Source organism: Simochromis diagramma, unplaced genomic scaffold (assembly GCF_900408965.1).
Source record: "Simochromis diagramma unplaced genomic scaffold, fSimDia1.1 OVJJ01000123.1, whole genome shotgun sequence".
NCBI classification, from domain to species: Eukaryota; Metazoa; Chordata; class Actinopteri; order Cichliformes; family Cichlidae; genus Simochromis; species Simochromis diagramma.
The window spans coordinates 5,574,268-5,599,300 of record NW_024386778.1 but is presented as its reverse complement, the minus strand read 5'-3'; the positions used below and the strand labels follow the sequence as shown (position 1 = coordinate 5,599,300).

At 40.3% G+C, this 25,033-nt stretch overlaps 1 protein-coding gene across 5 annotated transcripts in view; it reads right to left on the bottom strand.

Annotated features, from left to right (window-relative positions):
- The window catches only part of LOC120721981 (RAC-beta serine/threonine-protein kinase-like), a 29,341-nt gene extending 5,792 nt beyond the window's left edge, over positions 1-23,549 (bottom strand). Inside the window, exons 1-9 of one of the 5 annotated variants that reach the window (XM_040012698.1) lie at positions 23,317-23,549; positions 21,470-21,524; positions 21,215-21,343; positions 20,962-21,073; positions 20,536-20,686; positions 19,620-19,751; positions 15,105-15,170; positions 8,799-8,867; positions 8,535-8,657 (exon numbers count right to left, since the gene is read on the bottom strand). In XM_040012698.1, the coding sequence (XP_039868632.1) occupies positions 8,535-8,657; positions 8,799-8,867; positions 15,105-15,170; positions 19,620-19,751; positions 20,536-20,686; positions 20,962-21,073; positions 21,215-21,343; positions 21,470-21,515 (828 nt within the window). In that variant the 5' untranslated portion in view covers positions 21,516-21,524; positions 23,317-23,549. The other 4 variants (XM_040012678.1, XM_040012686.1, XM_040012693.1 and 1 more) reach the window with 4 other exon arrangements.
- Positions 23,550-25,033: the final 1,484 nt, after the last annotated feature.

Below are 25,033 nucleotides of genomic sequence, written 5' to 3'. Positions count from 1 at the left end.
CAAAAAGAATTACCACTGACCTTGATATCTATCTATCTATCTATATATATATATACATAAAAAAAAACACCCAGCACGCCCCTGCGGGCGGTCAATCCTTCAAGCTCGGGTCCTCTACCAGAGGCCTGGGAGCTTGAGGGTCCTGCGCAGTATCTTAGCTGTTCCCAGGACTGCGCTCTTCTGGACAGAGATCTCCGATGTTATTCCCGGGATCTGCTGGAGCCACTCGCCTAGCTTGTAAGTCACCGCACCTAGGGCTCCGATTACTACGGGGACCACCGTCACCTTCACCCTCCACATCCTCTCGAGCTCTTCTCTGAGCCCTTGGTATTTCTCCAGCTTCTCGTGTTCCTTCTTCCTGATATTGCTGTCATTCGGAACCGCTACATCGATCACTACGGCCGTCTTCTTCTGTTTGTCTACCACCACTATGTCTGGTTGGTTAGCCACCACCATTTTGTCCGTCTGTATCTGGAAGTCCCACAGGATCTTAGCTCGGTCATTCTCCACCACCCTTGGGGGCATCTCCCATTTTGACCTCGGGACTTCCAGGTTATACTCGGCACAGATGTTCCTGTACACTATGCCGGCCACTTGGTTATGGCGTTCCATGTATGCCTTGCCTGCTAGCATTTTGCACCCTGCTGTTATGTGCTGGATTGTCTCTGGGGCATCTTTACACAGCCTGCACCTGGGGTCTTGCCTGGTGTGATAGACCCCAGCCTCTATGGATCTAGAGCTTGTTCTTGTGCTTCCATGATTAGTGCCTCTGTGCCATTCCGGGTGTCTCTCGTTAACTAGCAGCTGGTTCATTTGTGCTGCCAGACGCTCGTGGAGTGCAGTCAGCTTCTTTAGCCAGTAGGCGTGAACCATGTCAGGCCCTGGTGCTGTCCAACTCTTCATACTGGAGACCCTTTCTTGGATATCTGCCACTATGATGGTTACTGGACCCTGTTCAGGGAGGTCGCTGTGGTCTGCCCTTGGATCCACTAGCCACTGAGCATTGCCGTTATGGGTTGCGTCCTTCTCCCATATGCTCTTCCAGTATTGTTCTGCCTCCAGCCTTTTGTGGTGCTGTTCTCTTATTATTATTGTTCCCTTGCCACTGAGAGTACACCTTATTGGTTCTGTGGAGAACAGCTGGTTTATTCTCCTGCCTTCTATCTCTCTGGTGTACCTCCTCAAGCGGCTGGCCAAGGCTGTGAGTCTTTGCTTGGCCAAGGCCTCAGGTATGGACAGCTTGCTGTATTTCTTATGCACCTTCTTTGTCGCACCTTTCTGCAACTCCGATAGTTGGCTAACCTCCCTTCGTGCTACTTTGATCTTGCCCTCTAGCCTCCTTCTCCATGGAGGGTACTGCCCCTTGTGGCTGTTCAACTTGTAGCCAAGCATCTCACTGATCACTGCTGCCGTATTGTAGATCAGCTTGTTAGTGTCGGTAATCGTGGTTGTAGGTATTGTCCGTAGTGCTGCATTAACATCATCTAGCAGACCTTCTGAGGGTACTTCACGTAATCTTGGTAACCGGCTACGGGGGATCCAGGTTTCAAGCTTGGCCATGATCCTATTTTTCAGGTCAGTTCCTCTCGCACTCAACGATCCTTCTCCTATCGCACTTGGGGCTATGTACCCAATCTCGGGTGGGGGTGATGATATCTCCCCCCTGACCTGGCATCCTGACTCCTCCTTGCCGTAGCATTTATGTTGTACCTCGTCAATCTCTAGCTGTGAGAGCAGTCCCTTCTTTCGAATGTTGGAACACTGAGCTACTAGTTGTTTCGCAGTCATTGTGGATGTTGGGTATCGAAGAATCCATAGGTCCCTCATCCTATTCATGTAGCCCCTTCCGCCGGGGTTACTTGCATAGTAGCATTCCAACAACGCCCTGTTTTCGTCTCTTGCCCATCGATGCCTTCTTGTTCCAGTAGCCCACTTTTCGTCAGGGTGCCCTGGTTCCTCAATACCTGACGCGGACCTTGTTGATCCGGGCGACGTCCGAGCCGGCATGCCTTCATATTTATCTGTCTCGCTCATGTCTGCGGTAGGCTTGCTTAGCTTTTTCAATAGCTGCAAAGTCCTGAAAGCGTTTGTTAAATTCTCCAGAAAGAGACGCGATAGCTGTTGCACACCTCTTCATTTGGACATTAATATCCACTGGGAAACTGTCAATAACCTCTTTCAAAGTTGGGAAGTGTGTGGTACAGGGCTCTGTTAGGGACAAGTGTCTTTGAAAAAGTTGCAGTTTGGTTCCAAAGGCCTTGATGTGAGCGTATAGTTGGCTCACCACTGCGTCTTTTCCTTGAAGATTACCATTCAGCGCATTCAGATGCTTCGTAATGTCAACCAAAAAAGCCAGATTTGCCAGACATACAGAATCAGACATTTCTTCCATTGGTTGTCCTTTTTCATCTAAAAACTGTCTGATTTCCTCTCTGAGAGAGAAAAATCGCTGTAGTGCAGACCCCCCGACTTAGCCACCTCACATCATTGTAATAAGTCACGTCACCATATTCAGCCTGGATGTCATGCAGAAACTGCTGAAACTGTCGGTGGTACAGAGCTTTAGAGCGAATACAGTTGATTGTCTTTGCTACTGGTTTCATAACATCATCAAATTTGAGATGTTTGGCACAGAGAGCCTGCTGATGAATGATACAGTGAAGTTTAACAGCGTTACCTGCTTCTTCGCTGACTTTATTGCAGATCAGTGTGGACAATCCGCTTCGCTCACCAGCCATGGCAGGTGCACCATCAGTAATGATCCTAGAAACTTTACTCCATGGTAGCTTCATATCATCAACAGCTTCACAAACAGAAATGAATAAATCCATTCCTCTGGTTTGACCCTTAAGGCTTTTGAGATCCAGCAGCTCCTCTGTCACATTCATCTTGTTGTCGACTCCTCGTAAAAGAAATCTGTAGCTGCACGGTGTCAGATGCATCGGTGCTTTCATCGCAGGCTAATGAGAAATAATCAAAATCCACTCCTCTGTCCCGCAGCTGTCTGTGAATGTCTGACGATATATCCTCAACTCTTCGTGCCACAGTGTTGCGTGCCAAGCAAACACTCAGAATTTCTGGCTTCTTCTCGGGGCAAATGTTCTCCACCATTTTCATGACACAGTCTTTGATAAACGTACCTTCAGTGAAAGGTTTGCCATGTTTAGCTATTAACATAGCCACTTCGTAGCTGGCTTTCGTGATATTTTCATGTGTCTCACAGGCCCGCATGAAAAATCGCTGTTGCGAAGCCAGAGCAGCTTGGAGTTGCTTCACATTTTCAGCGCGCTCACTCTCTGTTAGCTTGTTATATGTTGCAGCATGTTTAGTCTCGTAGTGTCTCCTGATGTTAAAATCCTTGAACAAGGCAACAGTCTCTTTACAAATCAGGCAAACACAATTGCCTCGAATTTCAGTAAAATTCCCACCGCTCCTGAAAGCGGCGGCCCTCATCATCAACCTTTCTCTTTTTTTGTACAGTCGCCATGGCAGAAATGAGCAGAGAAGGGCGGGCTTGCAGCACAGGTGCAAGTAGCAGAAAAAATGTGCTGCCACCATGTGCTGAAAAAAGGAATTACACCTTTAAAGTCATGATTTATTTATTCAGACTTAGAAAGTGAGCCATAAATTATACATAATTAGACTGAAGCTGTGGGCCATTTGAAATCTGTCGGACTTTGGACATGCCTGACGTAAAAACTCCAAAACACGTACAAAACACAACAGAAGTGCTCCAGGATGCTAGGCGCAGTGTTGAGCTTTTGTTACCTAGTGGCTACACAAGCCAGCAAGTACCACTGACCGGATTTGGTGTGTGGTAGTAACAGGTAAATGAACATTTTTTTTAAAATTATTTGAATATATATGAGTGCTTGTGTATAAATACACAAACCATACACATATGCTTTCAATTGTGTAATTTGAGTGATCTAGGTTAAGTGATCTCTGTTTTGGAAGTTCAGTTAACGCTAGAAATGTGTTTTGGAATTTGTACGTGCTTTTTGGATTTTGTCCGTGCTTTGTCTCTAGGGGCCACTGCATATATTTATATATAAAATATATATAAATAAAACCAACTTTTTTTTTTACATTAGTAATTCCTTTTGAGCATAATTTTATATTATTGTTAATAATAAATTAATTAAAGCAACAAAACAACCTGAAGAGTTGGTTTGGAGCCGAAGAGCCGGCTCTTTTTAGTGAGTCGAGCCGAAAGAGCCGGTTCTCTAAAAAGAGCCGGTTCTCTAAAAAGAGCCGGAAATCCCATCACTAGTGTGTGTGTGTGGTGTCGAGACAGACTCCAATAGACCTTTAATATGCTGTGGTATGCCATCATGTGATATGCTGCAGCCTGCATGCCAAATATCTTTGGGCAAGATACTAACCCCATGTTGCTCTCCAATGCATCTATTGGAGTATGACTGCATGTGAATGTTAAATACAAAGCACTCAGAAACAGCGTAGAAAAAAGTGCTTGTATGAATGGGTGCGCTGCTTTTTTGCATGTAAAGCACTTTGAGTGCTCAGATAATGTAGAAAAGCGCTATATAAGAACCAGTCCATTTACCATTTACCAATATCCAACTTTCTGATAAGTAGATGACCTGCTAACCTGTAGCTAACCTGTAGCTTGTCTGTTTCTCAGAATCCCCAGCTTTCTTATAAGCCATCTACTGACCGGCACCGACACTATCATCGTGATTTATTGCCAAGTACTTAGCTGCTTGCCCACTGTCCTGTTCCCACCACCTTCCAAGCTCCAGTCCCTGTACTCTTTTAATCCCTGCTGTTTTATCTACTCAGCTTGCACTGTCCTGCTCCTTAAATTCACCTGCTGCCCTTCATTTATCTCCAGTGACTTCCTTTTTAAAAAAAGACAAACTTAATTGAAAAACCTATTCCTCTGCTGTAATTCAGCCTGCTTGTTGCTTCGTCTTGTAATTGGAAGGTTGCCGGTTCAATCGCCGGCTTGGACAGTCTCGGTCGTTGTGTCCTTGGGCAAGACACTTTACCCGTTGCCTACTGGCGGTAGTCAGAGGGCCCGGTGGCGCCAGTGTCTGGCAGCCTCGCCTCTGTCAGTGCGCCCCAGGGCAGCTGTGGCTACAATGTAGCTTGTCATCACCAGTGTGTGGATGTGTGTGTGAATAGGTGGATGACTGAATGTAGTGTAAAGCGCTTTGGGGTCCTTAGGGACTAAGTAAAGCGCTACACAAATACAGGCCATTTACCATAACGTAACAAGTTATATTATGTTAACTTTCTCTTCTGTTTATGAATATAAGTAACTAAAGGAGATCCACTTTAAACATTTAGATATATCTTAAATATAATTTTCCAGAGATACCTGAAATGTATTACCATATTCTTTAACAGTGTATATCAAATCCTCTGGCTCTGATGACATTGTAGGTGGACCCATTAGAAACATTGTGCTGGTTTCTGTGTTAATGTCCTGTGACTGAAGAAAAAAAAAAATCCCATCGACGCAGATTATTTGTCTGCTAATATTTAGACAAATAATAGAATATAATGAATAACAAATTGAACAAAAAGAATAAAATACTGCTGACAGTCAAAGTTTACTTTTTAAAAAAATTATATTAATAAAAAGCAAGTCGACTTCTAATGAGAAGTTAACATCTGTCAGTTATGTTCTTAAAGCTTTTATCTGTTGAATTCAGAAATGTATTATACAAGTGTTAGTATGAATGTTTAATGGTTTATAGACTGACCAGTATGATGTCATTTTACTGATGAGGACAACTGCGACAGGAGAACCCAATAATAGAGACCTACTGGTAAAGGCATCCCAGCCAATTTGCTTATCCTTTTGCATAATATAGAGGCAAAGAGGTTGCGCTTTTCACGTTTCTCAATTTTATGTCTCTCATCTCTACTGTATCTTGAGACTGAAACAATTACCGTATTTCCCGGACTACAAAGCGCACCTGAATATTAGCCGCACAAGCTAAAATCAGGGGAAAATCCTGTTTTGTACATACATTAGCCGCACCTGACCAAAAGCCGCAGGTGTTTCAATGTTGACTTATCATATGTAAGAGAATATGCACAAAGGGAATTGTCAGGAAAGAGATGGCTGTTTGGAGACACACCCCTTTTATTAATATTTTGAAAAACAAGTTACGGGTACATATTTGCATAACTTTTTAGGTATATGTACAAGTACCGGTAATTACAAGTAGGACACATGTACTGTGCTTCATAAACGAGTAACAAATGTAGTACATAACAATAACCTGCAGCACACCAGAAAAATAGATCCGGACTACCTTTTAGGCTCAGGTGCAGTGACACGGCTTTAACAAGAAGAAAAGTCAGTCATTCACCACCACTCTTCTTCCTGCGCACTAAAACCACCAAAGTCCTCTTCTCCCGTGTCGGATATGAACAGGTTCAGGATGGCTTCGTCATCCACTCTCAGCTTCTTTCCTTCGTTGTCACTTTCAAAACCAAAGAAATCCTCGCTGTCAGTGTCAGAGTCGAACACCCTCAGAAGGGCCGTGGCGGTGTCCTCCTCTCCATCATGCAGCAGTCCAGCCCTTCAAATCCGTTGGTGATCATGGATGTTTTCACACTTTTCCACGCTGTCAGAATCCACCGGTGGAGTTGAGCATAACTTGCTTTTCGCAAGTTTATCGCCGCTCGTCATCCACGCCTCCCGGTGAACGCGTAGCGCTACTTTGAAGTTTGTTTTTCGCGCTACTTGTACGGCACTATGTTGCCTGGCGGATGGACATGTGACTAACATACCACTCTTGAACCCCTTGTGTGTCTGATCACATGCCCTTCCGCCAGGCAACGTAGTGCCGTACAACAGCGGAACAAACAAAACAAATCGTCTTACGATATGACAAAAATCATGGACAATCCATAGAAAAGCCGCACCTGACTAAAAGCCGCAGGGTTCAAAGCTTGTGCAAAAAGTAACGGCTTATAGCCCGACAATTACGGTAAGTCAGTTTGGCATCTTACAGGTGGTCTCATTTCCTAAAATGCATCTGGAGGGCAGAGGAGTCCAGTCAGCATCACTGTAATGATGTACACTTTTGTAAGTTTTGTCTGCAATGCATAGAAGAGGAGCTACAAAAAGTTGCAAGTAATAAATAATACACAAATAATGAGATTTCTAAATTCAGCATTAATTTGTATTCTTAGTTATTTAAGATGATTAGGTATGTAGTCTAACTTTCTACCCTTCACCATTTGTAAGAGTGCCCAAAAAATGGATATGCTCATCTATCAGTAATCAGAAGACACAGCAGTGCTCTGGAAATTAGACAATAGACAGATGATGCAAATGTGCCACACACTTTTTTAAGTGACATCAATTTAACACGATGCAGTAAAGCTGTCTTATCACTACAGTGGCTGACTGGACTCCTCTCTCTCCTCATGTCTCTTCCTTAGAGGAAGGGGAGGGACTAAGACTGGAGGGACTAAGACTGCTTGGAGAGGAGGCGAGGAAAAGAACTGACAATAGCTCCTATTCCCCAGTCCATTACAACAAATACAAAAACAGCATACAGCCTTCCTGCAAACATCCACTCCATTGAAAGGGTGGACAGCAGCATGAAAGAGATACTGGGAAAACCCTTTAGCAATCAAACATATTTGCTGTATAACAATGACTTAGTATAGATTCCTTTTAGCTTAATATGCATGGATAAAACAGCTTAAAGATACTGTCATTTAAAGTGTAATGTTCTGATGTCCCCGAGTGACAGTCCTGTGGTTCAGAGAGAGGGCTCAAAGATGAAGTAAAAGTCATGATTTACTGGGACAAACTGAGCGAGAGACACTGCTGGCAGCCAAAATGCTCATTGATTCTTGTTCTTGACGCTGCCCCTCATAAGGATTGAGGATTTTTGTCCTTTGTGTTGATTTTGTCATTATTCACAGTGTTAATGTGCAAAAGCAAAGTTTTGAGGGAAACTTACCATTGTTCTGTTGTAGTGAATCCAGCATGGCATACAGAGGACAGTGAAAAATGAGACCTCTTGGTCTTCTGCTTTTGACTGGCTGACCGCTCTGTCCGCCCTACCAACACCTCTTTAGCTACAAGTACGAGTTTTACAACACATTTACTGTAAGACGTGTTGCCAATGTCAAAGCGAGAAAATTCATGAATTTGTAACTCGAGAGGATGCAATTGAGCAGTTGTATTCACAAATTTGAGAGGTTGCAATCACAGAGCTTTGGTTGTAAGTTGTAAAAATATACGTAAAATTTAAATTCGAAATTTAAATTTTGTTTTTGCAAATATAAGTCTATTTGTGCATGTTTATTCTGTAACTAAATTTAACACACTTGTGAAAGCACAAAATAATAATGAAAATTTCAAAATACAAGTTCAATTTTTTTCTAAACACATTTTATTCTACAAGCTCTCAAATTTTGCAATATTTCCCTTGGTGTGTGATTATAAACAAATTAAGATTCAGTTTGTAGTATGATTGCAGTCATACTTGCACACGGGGCATTTATGAAATGATGGATTTGTGTGTCGTATTCACCTTCAAATCACGGTAAACAACATCACGTGAATGGAGGTACTCAAGTGCTGATACAATCTCAGCACCATAGAAACGTGCCCGGTCTTCTGTGAAGACTCGTTCACGTGAGAGGTGGAAGAAGAGCTGAAGAAAACAGAGCAGAGAGAGTCAAGCACTTACCTGGTGTTACACAAGATCTGTCTACGTGTAAATGGTTAACTCTTGAACTGGGTGCATCCCATATGACTGATGAGTTGATTATGGATGTAGGATATGGGGTCTCACCTCGCCTCCATTAGCATATTCCATTACAAAACAGAGTCGATCGTGGGTTTGGAAGGCATATTTCAGTGTCTGTAAGAATGTTATCACAATGAAAATAAAATATCAGGTATATAGCGAAGAATCCCTATGTAACTACTAACCATCAGGAGAAAAACAAACAAAGTAAATAGAAAGAGGCCTTTGATTGGGTTTAAGAATTTTTAAGGTTCCTCAAAAATCAATTAAAAGACTATGTGTATACATATACATATATATTAGGGGTGCAACGATATTCGTATCGATATTGAACCGTTCGATACAGTGCTTTCGGTTCGGTACGCATATGTATCGAACAATACAACATTTGTAATTTATTTTATCAATTTTCCTTCTGACGATGCTGTCTGTGTTGAGCGCTCAGTGAATCTGTGTTCGACTACTCCGCCTAGGCTGCACTGTCGAGCGCAGATCCACTGAGCGCTCAACACAGACAGCATAGTCAGAAGGAAGAGCGCAGGGCAAGCTAGCGAGACAGAAGTTAAGCTCTACTTGCAACATGGACCTCATTCAGATCTGGCGTTTGGAATTATTTTGGTTTTCATGTGACGTATGACCCTGAAGGTAAGCGAGTCATGGACTAAAGTAAAACAGTATGTTGGATGTGCCATGCAATGCTCAATTACATTGGTGTGAACTAGTGTGTTAGCGCAGTTAGCTCGTTAACGGAGATTTGCCGTGTTGTGGCGTTAAGGTCATTTCAACGAGATTAACCTGAAAGCACTAGTGGGAACACAACGAATATGACTGCACATTTACGCCAACATCATCCTAGTGCAAAGACAAGTGGAAGCAGACAAAAAAAAGCAAGCATGCTACTAACTTTAGCCGAGTCATTTAGACAGCTGTTAGCACATGATTCTCCTTATGCTGCTGAGAATATAGCCCAGAAGAAGCGGATAGTATAGCTTTTATTTTGGAAAGAGCCATTTCTCTGTAATAAACTCTCTTTTCCAAAGATGAGTGATTCCTCAATCAGATACAGGGCTTGCAATATCGCTAGCCCGACGTCCCGGAGCTAGCGATTTTTTTCAGTCGGGCTACCAAAATCTATCTCTTCCCTGCCCGTCAGGCTATTGTAGGAAAAATATATGTCAATGCTTTTGCATTCTTTCAGAAATGTAGCTGGGTAATTATGTCATTGGCATCGGTGAGCCACTGTCAATATGTGACATATTGAAATCGCGTTTGAATTTGCGCTTGTTTTTTTGCTTTCACTTTGCAATCGTGCGAACTGTGTATAGAGAGCGACAGCACTGATCTGTGAGTGATGATAATTTGTGCACCAATTCCTCTGACATCGTCTTATTAATCGTTAGCTTACTATGCAAACATGACAAGTGAAATCTCCCGCAGCAAGCTTAAACATGTGTGAGTGCATGTGTAAAAGCATTTCAGTTCTGCTGAGCCAAATAAGACAGGTCAGGGTGAAGAAGTGACAGCCAAAGAAAAGCTTACCACAAAACGGAGAAGTTATGACAAATCAGACTATAAGGCAAAAAGAAAGTGCAGCTTTATGGTTTCATGGACAAAAGAATTTCTGTGGCTGCAATATGATGAGCTATATAACCAGGGCTGCACATAAGTGGTCCGCAGGTGCGCATTCGCTGTCAAAATAAAAAACACGCACAAGGGTTAGGGTTAAATTTAAAAACTGTACTTTTGAGTTAAATATATATTTATAATTTTAATAAATGACAAATTAAAAAGGCATGAACATTTTTTTTGTATCGAAAAAATATCGAACCGTGACACCAAAGTATCGAACCGAACCGAACCGTGAATTTTGTGTATCGTTGCACCCCTAATATATATATATATATATATTAGGGGTGCAACGATACACAAAATTCACGGTTCGGTTCGGTTCGATACTTTGGTGTCACGGTTCGATATTTTTTCGATACAAAAAAAATGTTCATGCCTTTTTAATTTGTCATTTATTAAAATTATAAATATATATTTTAACTCAAAAGTACAGTTTTTAAATTTAACCCTAACCCTTGTGCGTGTTTTTTATTTTGACAGCGAATGCGCACCTGCGGACCACTTATGTGCAGCCCTGGTTATTTAGCTCGTCATATTGCAGCCACAGAAATTCTTTTGTCCATGAAACCATAAAGCTGCACTTTCTTTTTGCCTTATAGTCTGATTTGTCATAACTTCTCCGTTTTGTGGTAAGCTTTTCTTTGGCTGTCACTTCTTCACCCTGACCTGTCTTATTTGGCTCAGCAGAACTAAAATATATATCTGTCTGTGAAGGTCATCGTAGTCAAATATATATCCTGCTGCTTTTACACACGCACTCACATACGCTCAGCGATTCTCTGCACGATCAACCTCTCACATGTTTAAGCTTGCTGCGGGAGATTTCACTTGTCATGTTTGCATAGTAAGCTACCAATTAATAAGACGATGTCAGAGGAATTGGTGCACAAATTATCATCACTCACAGATCAGTGCTGTCATTGCAAAGTGAAAGCAAAAAAACAAGCGCAAATTCAAACGCGATTTCAATATGTCACATATTGACAGTGGCTCACCGATGCCAATGACATAATTACCCAGCTACATTTCTGAAAGAATGCAAAAGCATTGACATATATTTTTCCTTCCTACAATAGCCCGACGGGCAGGGCAGAGATAGATTTTGGTAGCCCGACTGAAAAGATCGCTAGCCCCGGGACGTCGGGCTAGCGATATTGCGAGCCCTGTATCTGATTGAGGAATCACTCATCTTTGGAAAAGAGAGCTTATTACAGAGAAATGTCTCTTTCCAAAATAAAAGCTATACTATCCGCTTCTTCTGGGCTATATTCTCAGCAGCATATTAAACATATAAGGAGAATCATGTGCTAACAGCTGTCTAAATGACTCGGCTAAAGTTAGTAGCATGCTTGCTTGTTTTTTTCTGCTTCCACTTGTCTTTGCACTAGGATGATGTCGGCGTAAATGTGCAGTCATATTCGTTGTGTTCCCACTAGTGCTTTCAGGTTAATCTCGTTGAAATGACCTTAACGCCACAACACGGCAAATCTCCGTTAACGAGCTACCGCCGATCGCCCCGTGCGTGGGGCTGGACGGCCAACACGTTAACGAGCTAACTGCGCTAACACACTAGTTCCCACCCATGTAATCGAGCATTGCATGGCACATCCAACATACTGTTTTACTTTAGTGCATGACTCGCTTACCTTCAGGATCATACGTCACATGAAAACCAAAATAATTCCAAACGCCAGATCTGAATGAGGGTGCGGGAAATCCATGTTGCAGGAGAGCTTAACTCTGTCCGCTAGCTTGCCGCGCGCTTCCTCTGACGATGCTGTCTGTGGTGAGCGCTCAGTGATCTGCGTTGACTGACTCGCCTAGGCGCACTGTCGAGCCAGGCGGAGTAGTCGAACGCCGAGCACGAGCGCCAACACAGACAGCACGTCAAGGAAAGGAGAAAAGAAGAAAATATTTGTAGGTTCGCGACATATGCGTCCGAACCAAGCACTGTATCGCGGTCAAGTAGCGGAACGATATCGTTGACCCCAAAAATAAGAGTCCCCCGAGTATCAGAACGCAGAGAGATAGGGAGAACGCTAGAACTGGATCGCGCAAGAGAGAGAGAGATGAGAGAGAGAGAAGATGCAGATAAACCAGAAACACAGGAAACACAACCGACAAAACCCCCCCACGATCCAAACAAAATGAGAGTAATAAAACAAAAACATAAACTAAAAAAGAACAACTATCACACACACCACATCATAATACACGCACGACCGCTCTTCCCCACGTAGACTACTAGAGAGTACACACACACAATAGCTACACGCACCATGAGAGACCCGCACGACACCGATAGAGCACGACCAGATAGATTAGCATAGCGATGACACACCACATATAGATCTACACCACACAACACAAGAGAGATATGTAGCGACACACACACACACACAGACATCACACACACACACACAAAGAAGACACACACATACAGAGAGAGACACACACACAAGAGACGAGACCCACACCACACACAGATAGAGAACACACAGCACCAAGGAAGACTAGACCACACCACACAGAGAGTAGAGAGACACACACAACAAAGGAGAGAGACCACACAGGACGATAAGAAAGACACACGCCGAGACACAGAGTATATAGACAGAGCAGAAGATGATGAGACAGACGAAACACCTGAGACAAGACACAACACAGAGAGCAGACAAACACTAGAGCGATAGAAGAGACAGACACCTAGCAAAGAGACCATATGATAGAGACCAACAGAGAGATCGCCAGAGTAGCATGAGACGTATAACACAGACTATAATATAGAAATAAGAGATATCTAGTACCGACAATAGACAAGTTATATATACTATACAGTAGACATATACAATATACAGTATATTACACGATATACTACGAGAGTACATACCTACATATATACAACAGTATATACACCGATCAACATACTATAGACATACATACATACACATACATACACTCTATATACATACTATACAACACATAGCATACATACATACCTACATACACATTATATACATCATTACACATATATACACTATAACATTATACCTATATACTACACATATACTAATACATACATATACATATACATACATACCATATACTACATACATACACATTACACATCTACCTACCCACTATACACATATTACATACATATATACCATATTCACTATATACCACATATATACATACATATATACATATATATATATATATATGCTCAGTGGATCTGCACTCGACAGTGCAGCCTAGGCGGAGTAGTCAAACGCAGATCCACTGAGCTCTCAACACAGACAGCATCGTCAGAAGAAAAGTTGATAAAATAAATTAAAAATTTTATATATATCTCAGTGAGATGCTTGGCTACAAGATGAACAACCACAAGGAGCAGTACTCTCAATGGAGAAGGAGACCACAAGAAGGCCAAGATCAAGGTAGTACGAAGGGAAGTTATCCAACTGTCGGAGCTGCAGGAAGGTGTAATGAAAAAGGTGCCTAAGAAGTACAGCAAGCTGTCCATACCTGAGAAAATGGCAAGCAAAGACTCACAGCCTTGGCCAGACACTACAAGAGGTATACCAGAGAAACAGAAGTCAGGAGAATAAACAATCCTAGGTGTACTCTCAGTGGCAGGGGAACAATGTGAGAACAACACCACCAAGACTGGAGATGGAGAAATACTGGAGGAGAATATGGCTACAATGTAGCTTGCCAATGCCAGTGTGTGAATGTGTGTGTGAATGGGTGAATGACTGAATGTAGTGTAAAGCGCTTTGGGGTCCTTAGGGACTGAGTAAAGCGCTATACAAATGCAGGCCATTTACCATTTACCATCACAAAGATGGCCATAACTGACCGCGTGCTCAGTGAATATCTCAGGCAACCCAAGAAAGAGATGCAAAAGGAGGAAGGACAAAACCCTGCACGGTATGTATCACCGTATGTATCAGTAGATAGAGGAAGTTGCTGACATCCAGAAATCCTACCAGTGGCTTGGACAAAGCTGGACTGAAAGACAGCAGAGGCACTAATCATGGCAGCACAGGAACAAGCTTTGAGCACAACAGCACATAACAGCAGGGTGCAAGGCAGGGCATACATGGAATGCCATAACCAAGTGGCTGGCATAGTATAAAGAAACATCTGTGTCCAGTATAGCTTGGAAGTCCCGAGGTCAAAATGGGATAGGCCTCCTAGAGTGGTGGAGATTGACCAAGCTAAGATCCTGTGTGACTTCCAGATACAGACGGACAAAATGTTGGTGGCCAACCAATTGGATATAGTAGTGATAGACAAGCAGAAGAAGATGGCCGTAGTGATAGATGTAGAATTACCAAATGACAGTAACATCAGAAAGAAGGAACACGAGAAGATGGAGAAATACCAGGGGCTAAGAGAGACGCTGAAGAAAATGTGGAGGGTGAAGGTAACAGTGCTCCCAGTGGTAATCAGAGTATTGAGTGCAGTGACCCCCAAGCTAGGCAAGTGGCTCCAGCAGATCCCAGGAACAACAGGAATGAGATCTCTGTCCAGAAGAGAACAATCCTAGGAAGAGCAAAGATACTGTGGGGGACCATCAAGCGGAATTTTATTTCTTTCATTTTTAGTCTTCTTTTGCACTGAGAGGAACTGAACCTTAATGACGTTGTTAAATGTTTCATTGGTCCAATGACAATAAATATCTACTGTCAGGTCACTTTTTAATATTATTCTCACCGTGAGGAAAGGATGTTTGGTGTTCTGTAACACTCGGCTCTCTGTAACCGTGTGGGCCACTTCATCCTGCCAGCAAACACAATTATCATTACAAACACAAAAAACATTTTTAAAAATAGTAAAACGTTACTTAAAGCAAGAACAAACAGAGACTGAGAAGGACAGTCCGTTTGACATAATCTTTGTTTTAATGCCTTAACTTGTATCAAAGCTAAAATACAACAATGTAGCTGATATATATTACAGTCTAATTTTATTCAGCCACTTTGTTACCTAAAGATGGTCAGAGGACAGCACACACTGCTGACACAACGAAGTCACAAATGATGCTCGATGTTTTCATTTAGCTCATATTTAGATAAGAACATATTTTTATGGAGTTATGTAAAAGAAAATACACCTACTTTCAAGTTTTATGTATCAAGACTGTATATAGAAAAAAAATCTCTAGTCCTCACCAAGTTCTAAACTAATTTAAAATCTGGGACAAACAACCTTAAAATGAACAACACATGACATATTTTACTGTATCATTTTTTGCACAACTTCATTTAAAATGTTGCTTTACTTCACTGAAGTTGCAGGCATTCATTCATGCACAGATCTCTGAGGGTCCCACCACACCATTTCAATCAGGTTGAGTTCTTGATAATGGTCCACTGCAACACCTTGAATCTTTTCTCTGAGTTATTTTGTTCTAGATTTACGTGTGTGCTTGGTATCTTTGTCCTGTCGCAAGACCCAATGGTGCCAATTGTCAGACAGATGGCCTAAAATATGACTCTAGACCAGCCGTCCCCAACCTTTTTTGCTCCACGGATCGGTTTATGCCCGACATTATTTTCACGGACCGGCCTTTAAGGTGTCGCGGATAAATACAACAAAATAAAACTAGTACCGGTACCGAAAAAAAAAGAAGATTTATTCATAACACACCTGAAAAGACCCAGGAAAACCGAGTTAACGATAAAAACGATAACAAAATAACGCTGAAAACCAATAAAAACCCTGAAAACCATACATTTTACACCTGAGCCTCATGTCTTGCGGCCCGGTACCAAACGACTCACGGACCGGTACCGGTACCGGTCCAAGGCCCGGGGGTTGGGGACCGCTGCTCTAGACAATTAATTTAGAGGAATTCATTGTCACCTTGATGACTACAATGTGTCAACGAGCCCAAATTATCAATCAGCAAATGCTATTTCTCACAGCAACCGCGGAGGCCTGATATCCCCAAGGCTGGAATTTCCCTCTGCCATAATAATGAAAACAAAATCATCTTTAGAGCTTCTCTTCATCATCCACCACTGTTCTTGACAGTCAATATGAGATATTGTGGTGGGCGTGGTCTGCGGATGCCGTGCGGATGATCCTGCACGGCATCTGCAATCACGCCTGCCTGTTAAAACATGGGGACTCAGGTGTAAGTGTTGCATTTTGAGGAGAAATTTAATTTGCACCTGCAAATTTTTTTTACGTGCGCTCAAATTATTATTATTATTTTTTTTACATGCGCTTAGAATAGTGGCACAAAAATAACGCCATACATTAACAGCTCCCACAGTTTCTGTGCTCACTGCAACATGTTTTGCATTTATATGGTACCGTAAGGTACCATATAATGATAAATGAAAAATGAATGGAAACAGCAAAACAGCATAATTGGTTAATTGGTGATTCTAAATTGTGAATGTGAGTTTGAATAGCTGTCTTTCTCTATGTGTTAACCCTGGACAAGCTGGTGACCTGTTCAGGGTGCACCCTGCCTCTCACACTAGGACAGCTCCAGCCCCCCACCTCCGCAACACTGAATTGGATTAATGAAAAAGTATGGATGGATGAATAAAAACAACAATTGTTATGTGGTGGTCAGTATTAGGGTTGGGTTTAAAAAAAATAATTTCAGCAGATTGATATTGATATCGATTCATTAAATCCTGAATCAATTTTTAAATATAAATGTATTTTGCCAAAATCGCCAGAATCTCAGCTTAAAGCTCACAAAACTATTTCAAGAACCACCAAACAGCTAAAACAGCAAATGAGAGCAGGTACACGGATTCCACAAAAAGATGTAAACAGAAAGCGCAGATTGTTCACCTGATGGCACGTATAAAGATGGTGCTGAAAGCCGACACATCACAGATTCTGATGCTGCAGGTTTTGTCACTCTCCGACCGGAATTCACTGAACCCGCAACAAAAGAAAATCCAAACTATGCTTAACGTTTGATAAACATTATCATTAATTCCCTCTTACATTTGCGGTTTTGCTTCCACCACAATAAAAATCACACTTCCTGCACAGCTCTTTCGCTCTCTTAGTGTACTTCAAAACCAGTTTCTATTCTCAAATCTCTGATTTCTCCATTATTCACTTGATTATTGTGCTTTCATGCTTATTACACGCGTATCTGCTATAAAAAGCCAGGCCAAGAAAATCACTTTCATGTTTTTCTGTGTTTTATCCTCAGTTACTTTGAAGCATCAGCTTTGTTTTTATACACAGATATAAAAATAGGGATATGTACTGCTAAATGAAATTGAATTGAGCTGAATCGGGAATTGAATCGAAACAGGACCTTGTGAATCAGATTCTAATTGATTATAGAAATCAGTGACGATACCCAGCCCTAGTCAGTATAGTCACTGTGGTGGGGTGTGGTTTGTTGCTCGGCTGGAAAGGAGGGATGGTGCAGTGGGTTCAGGGGGCAGTGCCAGAGGAGGTTGCCCAACACAGCCTATTTAAGCAGCATGCCAGGACCCAGAAGGGAAGAGAAATTTGAAGGGCTGATGACAGTTGTTCTGCGTCTTGTGCAGGTTGATGGTTTCTGAGTTAGAAACAATCTAATGGCAAGAAAGGATTCAACATCTGCAGCTGTGATGCTGGCGACAGCCTCATTGCTTCTGGACAGATAAGCTAGTGAGATTTCAACAAGATAACATTACTCTGATAGTTATTTAAAAAAACAAAAAACAAAAAAAAAAAAAACACCCACCATACCCACTAGACATACACTCAACACACACCTGAACAAAAGAAACTGAAAAGAACTAGGACCTGTAACAACTTGGGTATATGGACTGACAAAAAAAGGACTGCTGAACACCTTTATTGCTGTAATATTGAACAAATGTGTTTTATTGTTTGTGCTTTCACTCCTGAGTCGATACCTCAAGCAAATAGGCCAACATATCTAAGTTCAGTCTTTCTTCTTTCTTCGTTTCAGTTTTATCAGTAGAATTTTCTGCTTTGGTTTTACTGCCGTAACTACAAGATAACTGCAGACCACTCAGAAATCCTAAGACAAGGGTTGTGTAGCTCTATCCTGCAACTATTGTGACTTGCCCTTTTCAGTGCAGTCAATTACTCCTCTGCATGTTTGGCTACTTTTTCTGCCGCACTGTAGCATCAATATAAGGGTTCACCAATGGCAGCAAATTTCTGAAGGGAGATTGCTGAAACTATTGGATTGAACATGTGGTTTGTATAGCTCAGTGCTCTGATAGGATTACAGGGTTTCAAAAGTTCTCTTAAGTTAGGTATTGCCTAACCACTGAAAAGTAAGCAATAAGCAACTGGATCTGAAATTAACTGAAAGCTAGTGTAAGGAGGCCAGTACAGGTGTAATGTGTTCACACCATTTCTTTCCTGTCAAAAGGCAACCTGCTACAGTTTGAACAGCTTGTAGGTGACGAAGTCAGAACTGATCAGAGCCAATTATAAAGAGTTATAATAGTTTTCACAAGTAGTAATAAAAGCATGAATTACTCTCTAAAAGTAATGTGCCGTAAGGTAGGCCTTCACCTTACTGAGGAGCCACAGCTGAAAGAAACTTGTCTTAACAACAGAGCTAATCTGTTTATGAAATTTTAAAGTACTGCTAAAAAGCGACCACATGCTGTATGGCTGAGAGCAGCCGGCCAGGTTCAAGTCCAAGCCGCAGCCCTTTCTTCCTTTTGCTTTCCTGTCAATTCTTCACTGTACCTATCAAAGTAAAATCCAAAAAAGGCCAAAAATTAAATAGAATTATAAATTTGTTAACATTAAGAGTAAAGTAATAATCTCGATTTACAAGCACAGAATCATCGAAAGCTGATGCAAACAAAGATGCTGTTAAAGAACTTATCATGTGCACAATCGGACCAGACACAGACTGAGTCAGAATGTTTAAATAAGATCAATAAATTCTTTGACCAAGAGTCTGGATTCATAATGGACATGAATATTAAAATCACTGACAATCAGGAACTGATCATAATTCAATGAGCAGTGTCTTTCATAACTAATGACAAAAATATTTTAGTCAAGCCCTATAAACACTAATTTTCAAAATGAGCCAACAAACATTATACTAGAAAACAGGAAGCCAATGTTGATGCTGTGCCACACTCCTGTCTTCACACACATTTCGCAGCATTCATCTGTTAAAGTAGGACAAGTCTTGAAGCAGCAAAATGGCAGAAATATATCAATTACAACTGCATCAATTATGTCAATACACACACTTACCTTGGCTATTATCACCATTTTGCGCAGTATTTTCATGGCATAATGTACTCCAGTTGTCTTTTCTTTGACAAGAATCACCTTCCCAAAGGTACCCTTTCCAAGCAGCTTCAGATATTCAAAATCACTCATTGTCTGTAAAATATACAACTTATTCATTGTGGAAGTGTGTGTACATTTTTTTTAATTCAACAAAATAATCTTTTAAAGTTACGTACATTTAGAAGTAAAATATATTATGCTGTTCGTTTGACATGAAATGAAAAGTTTCGTTCTTTGCATCCTTGTTCCTTATGTCCTAATGCAAATAGCAGACTGCACATAAAACTATTCACCTAATCACTGTGACATATCTTATTGGCTATTATTAAGGCTTAAAGCTCAGCCTTGGTTTGAAACCACACCAGTAATGAGCAAGCAGTGGCTCTGACTGTGAAATGGAGGACCTCTACACTAAATGGCTAATGACTTATCAATCACAAAGAATAAACACCTGAATAGACTGACTAGATTTCTCTCTTACTCTAATAACATTTAAAATGAACTTAACTAACAAATACGACCATAAAATTTTCAGGAAAGTATTTATTGAGGTTATACAGCAAGCAGACATGTCAAGGGGCCACTTTCCCCCACACTTGAACACTACAAGATGTCTTTTTGCTACCACTACAGTCCCAATGAATGCTGGCATTGGGTTTACTTTCCAATTCTAAGGATAATAATTCTGAGGAAGCCAGAGACAATTACATGTTTGTATGATGTAAGAAATATCCTTTCACAAATCTATACTGATATTCCTATTTGCACAACACATTGCTTCCCTGATAGAGTTTATGTGAAACCAACTGAAACTGGCCTGACTTACAGTAAGTAGCAGTTTTTATCAGCTCAAAGCTGTATCAGCTAATTCTCTCACCACTTTGGTGCAGCTCTTGGATATAACTGCCTCCATCTCCACCAGGCTGCTTTCGTTTGGTGAGCTGAGAACATCCATTGGTTCCTCTTCCCCCTGTTCCTGCATTTTCAGACTGTTCGCTACATACTGGATTGCCCTTATCCACCCCTCTCTGAAATGTAAAAAATATCACAAATTGCCACTCCGCTATCCAATCCGTAAAACTGTGAAGAGTATGAAATCACTGTATCATATACATCAATACTGGAGAATTTGGCGTGACTTAGTAATTGCCAATTAAAAAAAACATTAGATGGAGTCGAAGTATTCTAAATGACAACTAATGAATAATGGATACAGGAAAATGCACATCACAGTACATAAAACACAAAAAGTGCATGCCAGGATTTGACAAGGATAGTAAGAAATGTGATTTACGGTTTTTACCTCTCTTCGTTGCTTTCTACATGAAAAGTACGTTCAATAACAGTGGTCCACTGCAGACAACGGATGACAAATGTATTAGGTCTGGGTCTTTCAGTCTTCATTAACTGGCATTCTGTAAAAAATACAATTATCATTCATATTTACTTGAAGGTGGTTAGAAGGGACCAGAACTGAAAAAACATACAGGGAGTCTTGAAAACTGAAAGGATCTGACATAAAGGATGGCCACTCTTCAACATCTTAAAAGACTAACCTGCCACTGAGAAGTTGTTCAGTGGTGGGGAAGGTTGGTCATTTAAATCTGGTTTCTCTTTGTAACCGATGAAAGAGCCATCGCTCTTTAGGATAAAATACCTAGGCCTCCATGTTTTGATATATTCACCTGGATCAAAAATGACAAATTAAATCAACAGTGCAATTATACGATAAGTAGCTGGCAACAGACAACAGAAGACAACAGTTTTCCCATCTTATAACACAATTTTATAACAATTTTCATGATCCATACCTCTTTTGTGAAGCCATCCCTCTCTCACTATACTGACTTCATTCATGGTAAGGGACTGCCCAGAGAGAGTCAGAAGGAGGAAAAGTAGATTCTTACTATGTTTAAGACTCAGTCACAGTGACAACAGCACCTACTGAATGAAATAAGCAGTGCAACAAAATGGTAAATGGCCTGCATTTGTATAGCGCTTTACTCAGTCCCTAAGGACCCCAAAGCGCTTTACACTACATTCAGTCATTCACCCATTCACACACACATTCACACACTGACATTAAATATTTTCCATAGAAAAAAAAACAAAGAAAAAAATTAACATTCAGTCAACAGCTGAATAAAAAATAATAATCTTAAAATGAAAGAAAACTCATTTAAGACCTGATAATATAATATCCAGATGAGAGTATCTGGATTTCATCAATACTGACTGCAGTTAGAGTATTGACTAAATTTAAAAAGCTTATTTAAGATATTTGTTAAATGTTTGCTGTCTTGATGTTGTAACAGACTATCAACTTTAGGATTAAACAATTTTATCTTAATTTACAGATTTAAAGCCTAAAGTCTCATATTTGCTTCACTGTCAAGCTGAATGATTTATATTGAAAAAGATGGGTGTTGGAATAACATAAAAAAGACCGACCGATGATGCTGTATCCACTATATATTAGAATCGATAGAAAGAAAGAAAAAACTTCGTGTTCAAGTAATGGAAACCACACAATATTTAATAAGCTATTACAATATTTTCAAACTTGATAAGAAATTATTGCATATTCATTGTCTATTTATTCGCTAATCGTTTAATCATTTATGATTGTCTCGACAAGTTTCTGTAAATGTATACTATTACTCTGTTTTACTCGGAACATAAACTTACATGTCAAGGGGACGAAACCTTCCACTTTATAGAAGTGATGGTGAGTAACATTTAAAATGGCATATCTTAGCCCGTTGCAGCTAACGTGAAGGCTCCACAGAATGAGCGTTGGCTCATACGTCGCCCAGCACTAATAAACCAATCCGGAATTTTAAGTATTATTTTAAAAAAGGGGGTTTTGGCATATGACATGAATGCACAAGTCTGCCGGATGTTAACGTACATTACTGTACAATTCCTGCAACGTGAGTGTGTGAGTTTATCGCTAGTTTTGTTGCAGAAGGATACCAGCGGCAGGTATCACATTTACAAACATCGCGCAACATTTTAAATGAAAGCACACTACAAAACTCGCAATTTGTAGTAATTCCAGCTAAACAACACATAATACCATTCTAATCCTAGTCTCATTGTTTCTCGTCACTCGGCGGGGCAGTTAAATTGGTTTTCAGTTAAATACTCACAGCAGATAATTTACTGTTAACATACAGCGAAGTTTGAAAGCACACGTTACAAAAAGCTTTAAGTAAAGAAATGTATATACAGTTAATAACTTAACGTATTCACACTGAATCTATATTAACAGACAAGCGAACGTCAAACAACGATACTTGTCACTTGAGTAGTGTCAAAAGTCACTTTGCTACTTATAGCTTATTATCACATATTAGGTTCTTATTTTACAGCCAGTCATAGTAGTGCTTTCCATACTCGAGTTTTATGGGGCTTCACACAGAACTCTAATATTAGTAATGATTCCTTGAACTATAATAAATTCATTTTTATTTTTATTATTAGAAAAAAATATCTTACGTTAGCGATCATATGCCTTCTGGTAGGGTTGCTGAAAGAGCCCTGATAGCGATTATCAAATAGCAGTTCTACCTAGCTATGAGTTAAAAGTTTGTCAGCTAATCTTTTAACTTCATATATTTTGCACAACTTAATTATGAAACATAATTTAACGCACATCTCAGTGACTTTATCCCACACAGATTTCGTTTCAATGCAGCTTTCACAGTTTAGTTCCAGAACAGGCCATCCACCGAGGAAAACGCCGTGGAAGTTTCTTCTTCGTAGTTTAGGTCACATAGTGGTACCTCTTTACGCAAGTATCGCCCCCTGCAGGCAGCATGTGTGCTTGTTCTTTGTTTTGTTTTTTATGCCATTGTTCCCGGAAGTTAGTAACATACACTGGCCGCGCCATGAAGATATTGGAACACTAATGTTTGTGATGCTTTTTTGAAAAGCTAATAACTCAGAACATAAGTCTGTATGTTATAAGCAAATATAAATTAAATTAATTTGTATCTGAAAACATGTTAGTGGATCAGCCACCAATGATTTAGGGCTTTTTAACTAGGATAATACTGTGAGCAAACACATACCCAGATACCCAGTAATATCTAATTCACTGTAAATTATGTTCTCTTAATGTTATTTTATCCAACATAGTGAATTAGTTGTTGTTCATTTGATGGTGTTAGTGACATTATTAAATCCAGTTTTTCAGCCTGTTTAAAGTCTTTCCACTGGGAGTGTGATCAAATTAATGCTCAACTATGTTCAGGGAAAGGCTATTTCTGTTATAAATGGCTATAATTATAAATTCAGAGAGGATATTTGAGATTGGAAGTAAAAAGTCACTAAATTGTTTTTTGTTTGTTTGTTTGTTTGTGTATTTTAGCTTTTTCCTGTTGACTGTTACCACCTGTATTTGGTTGCTTCTCAGCTGATAGAAAAATAAAAGTGAAAGTGAGGGACCCAACTGAGACTGGAAGTACAATAACATTTAAAATGTGTCACAAGCTAAACGCTTAAAGTTTTCTACCACTGTATTAGGCGATTCAACACCAAATACAATATTAAAGATGCAAGCAGCAATAAGAGGGTCCTTGCACCCTGCTGCTTGTCCAGGCCAGCCTCAGTCAACTGTGCTGAGGTCAAGCTGGGTGACTATACTCACGCAGTCATGTGGTTATTTTCAGTTCACTACGTTAACTGGGTCTGGCATCATGTACCCTACTGAACACCATCTATGGCCACTAGGTGGCAATTGTCTAACCATATGTCACACTGCTGTATATCATGTGTTGGACCTGGATGATTGAGCATGCATCAAGACTGTGCAGATAATGACCAACAGCCTTTTTTTTTTTTTTTTACATCTTCTTACATGTGGTGAGGCACATTATTATTGACTAATAGTGGGTCAATGACCCTCTTAAGAGACAATGCTCACTAGGGGTTAATACTTTATTTACTAATGGTTAATCCATGATTTATAAAGTAGAAAAGATAAAGCAGAAAACATAAAAAATTAAACATTTTATATGGCCTTACTAAGCAAGACTATTCGTATACACCTATATAAATGACATACTAAGGGGGAACAATACTTTATGATTGAGTTTTAACTAATACTTCTTTAATGCTTAATAGTGTGTAGATATTATAAAATGCCACCTAGCTTTTTAAATTTTTATTAACTTCTATTTTTTTTAAAATCAAGTGTATGTGACCTACATTATATTAAAAACATTATAAATTCAGTTTTTACCCAGTTTTAATGAAAAATCATACACAAAATTTGCTTGCTTGTCACAATTTTTATTATTTTTTAACAAGATAAGCTTTATTTTTGAGTACTTTTAAAGAGTACTTTATCAGATGACAATGGAAGAATA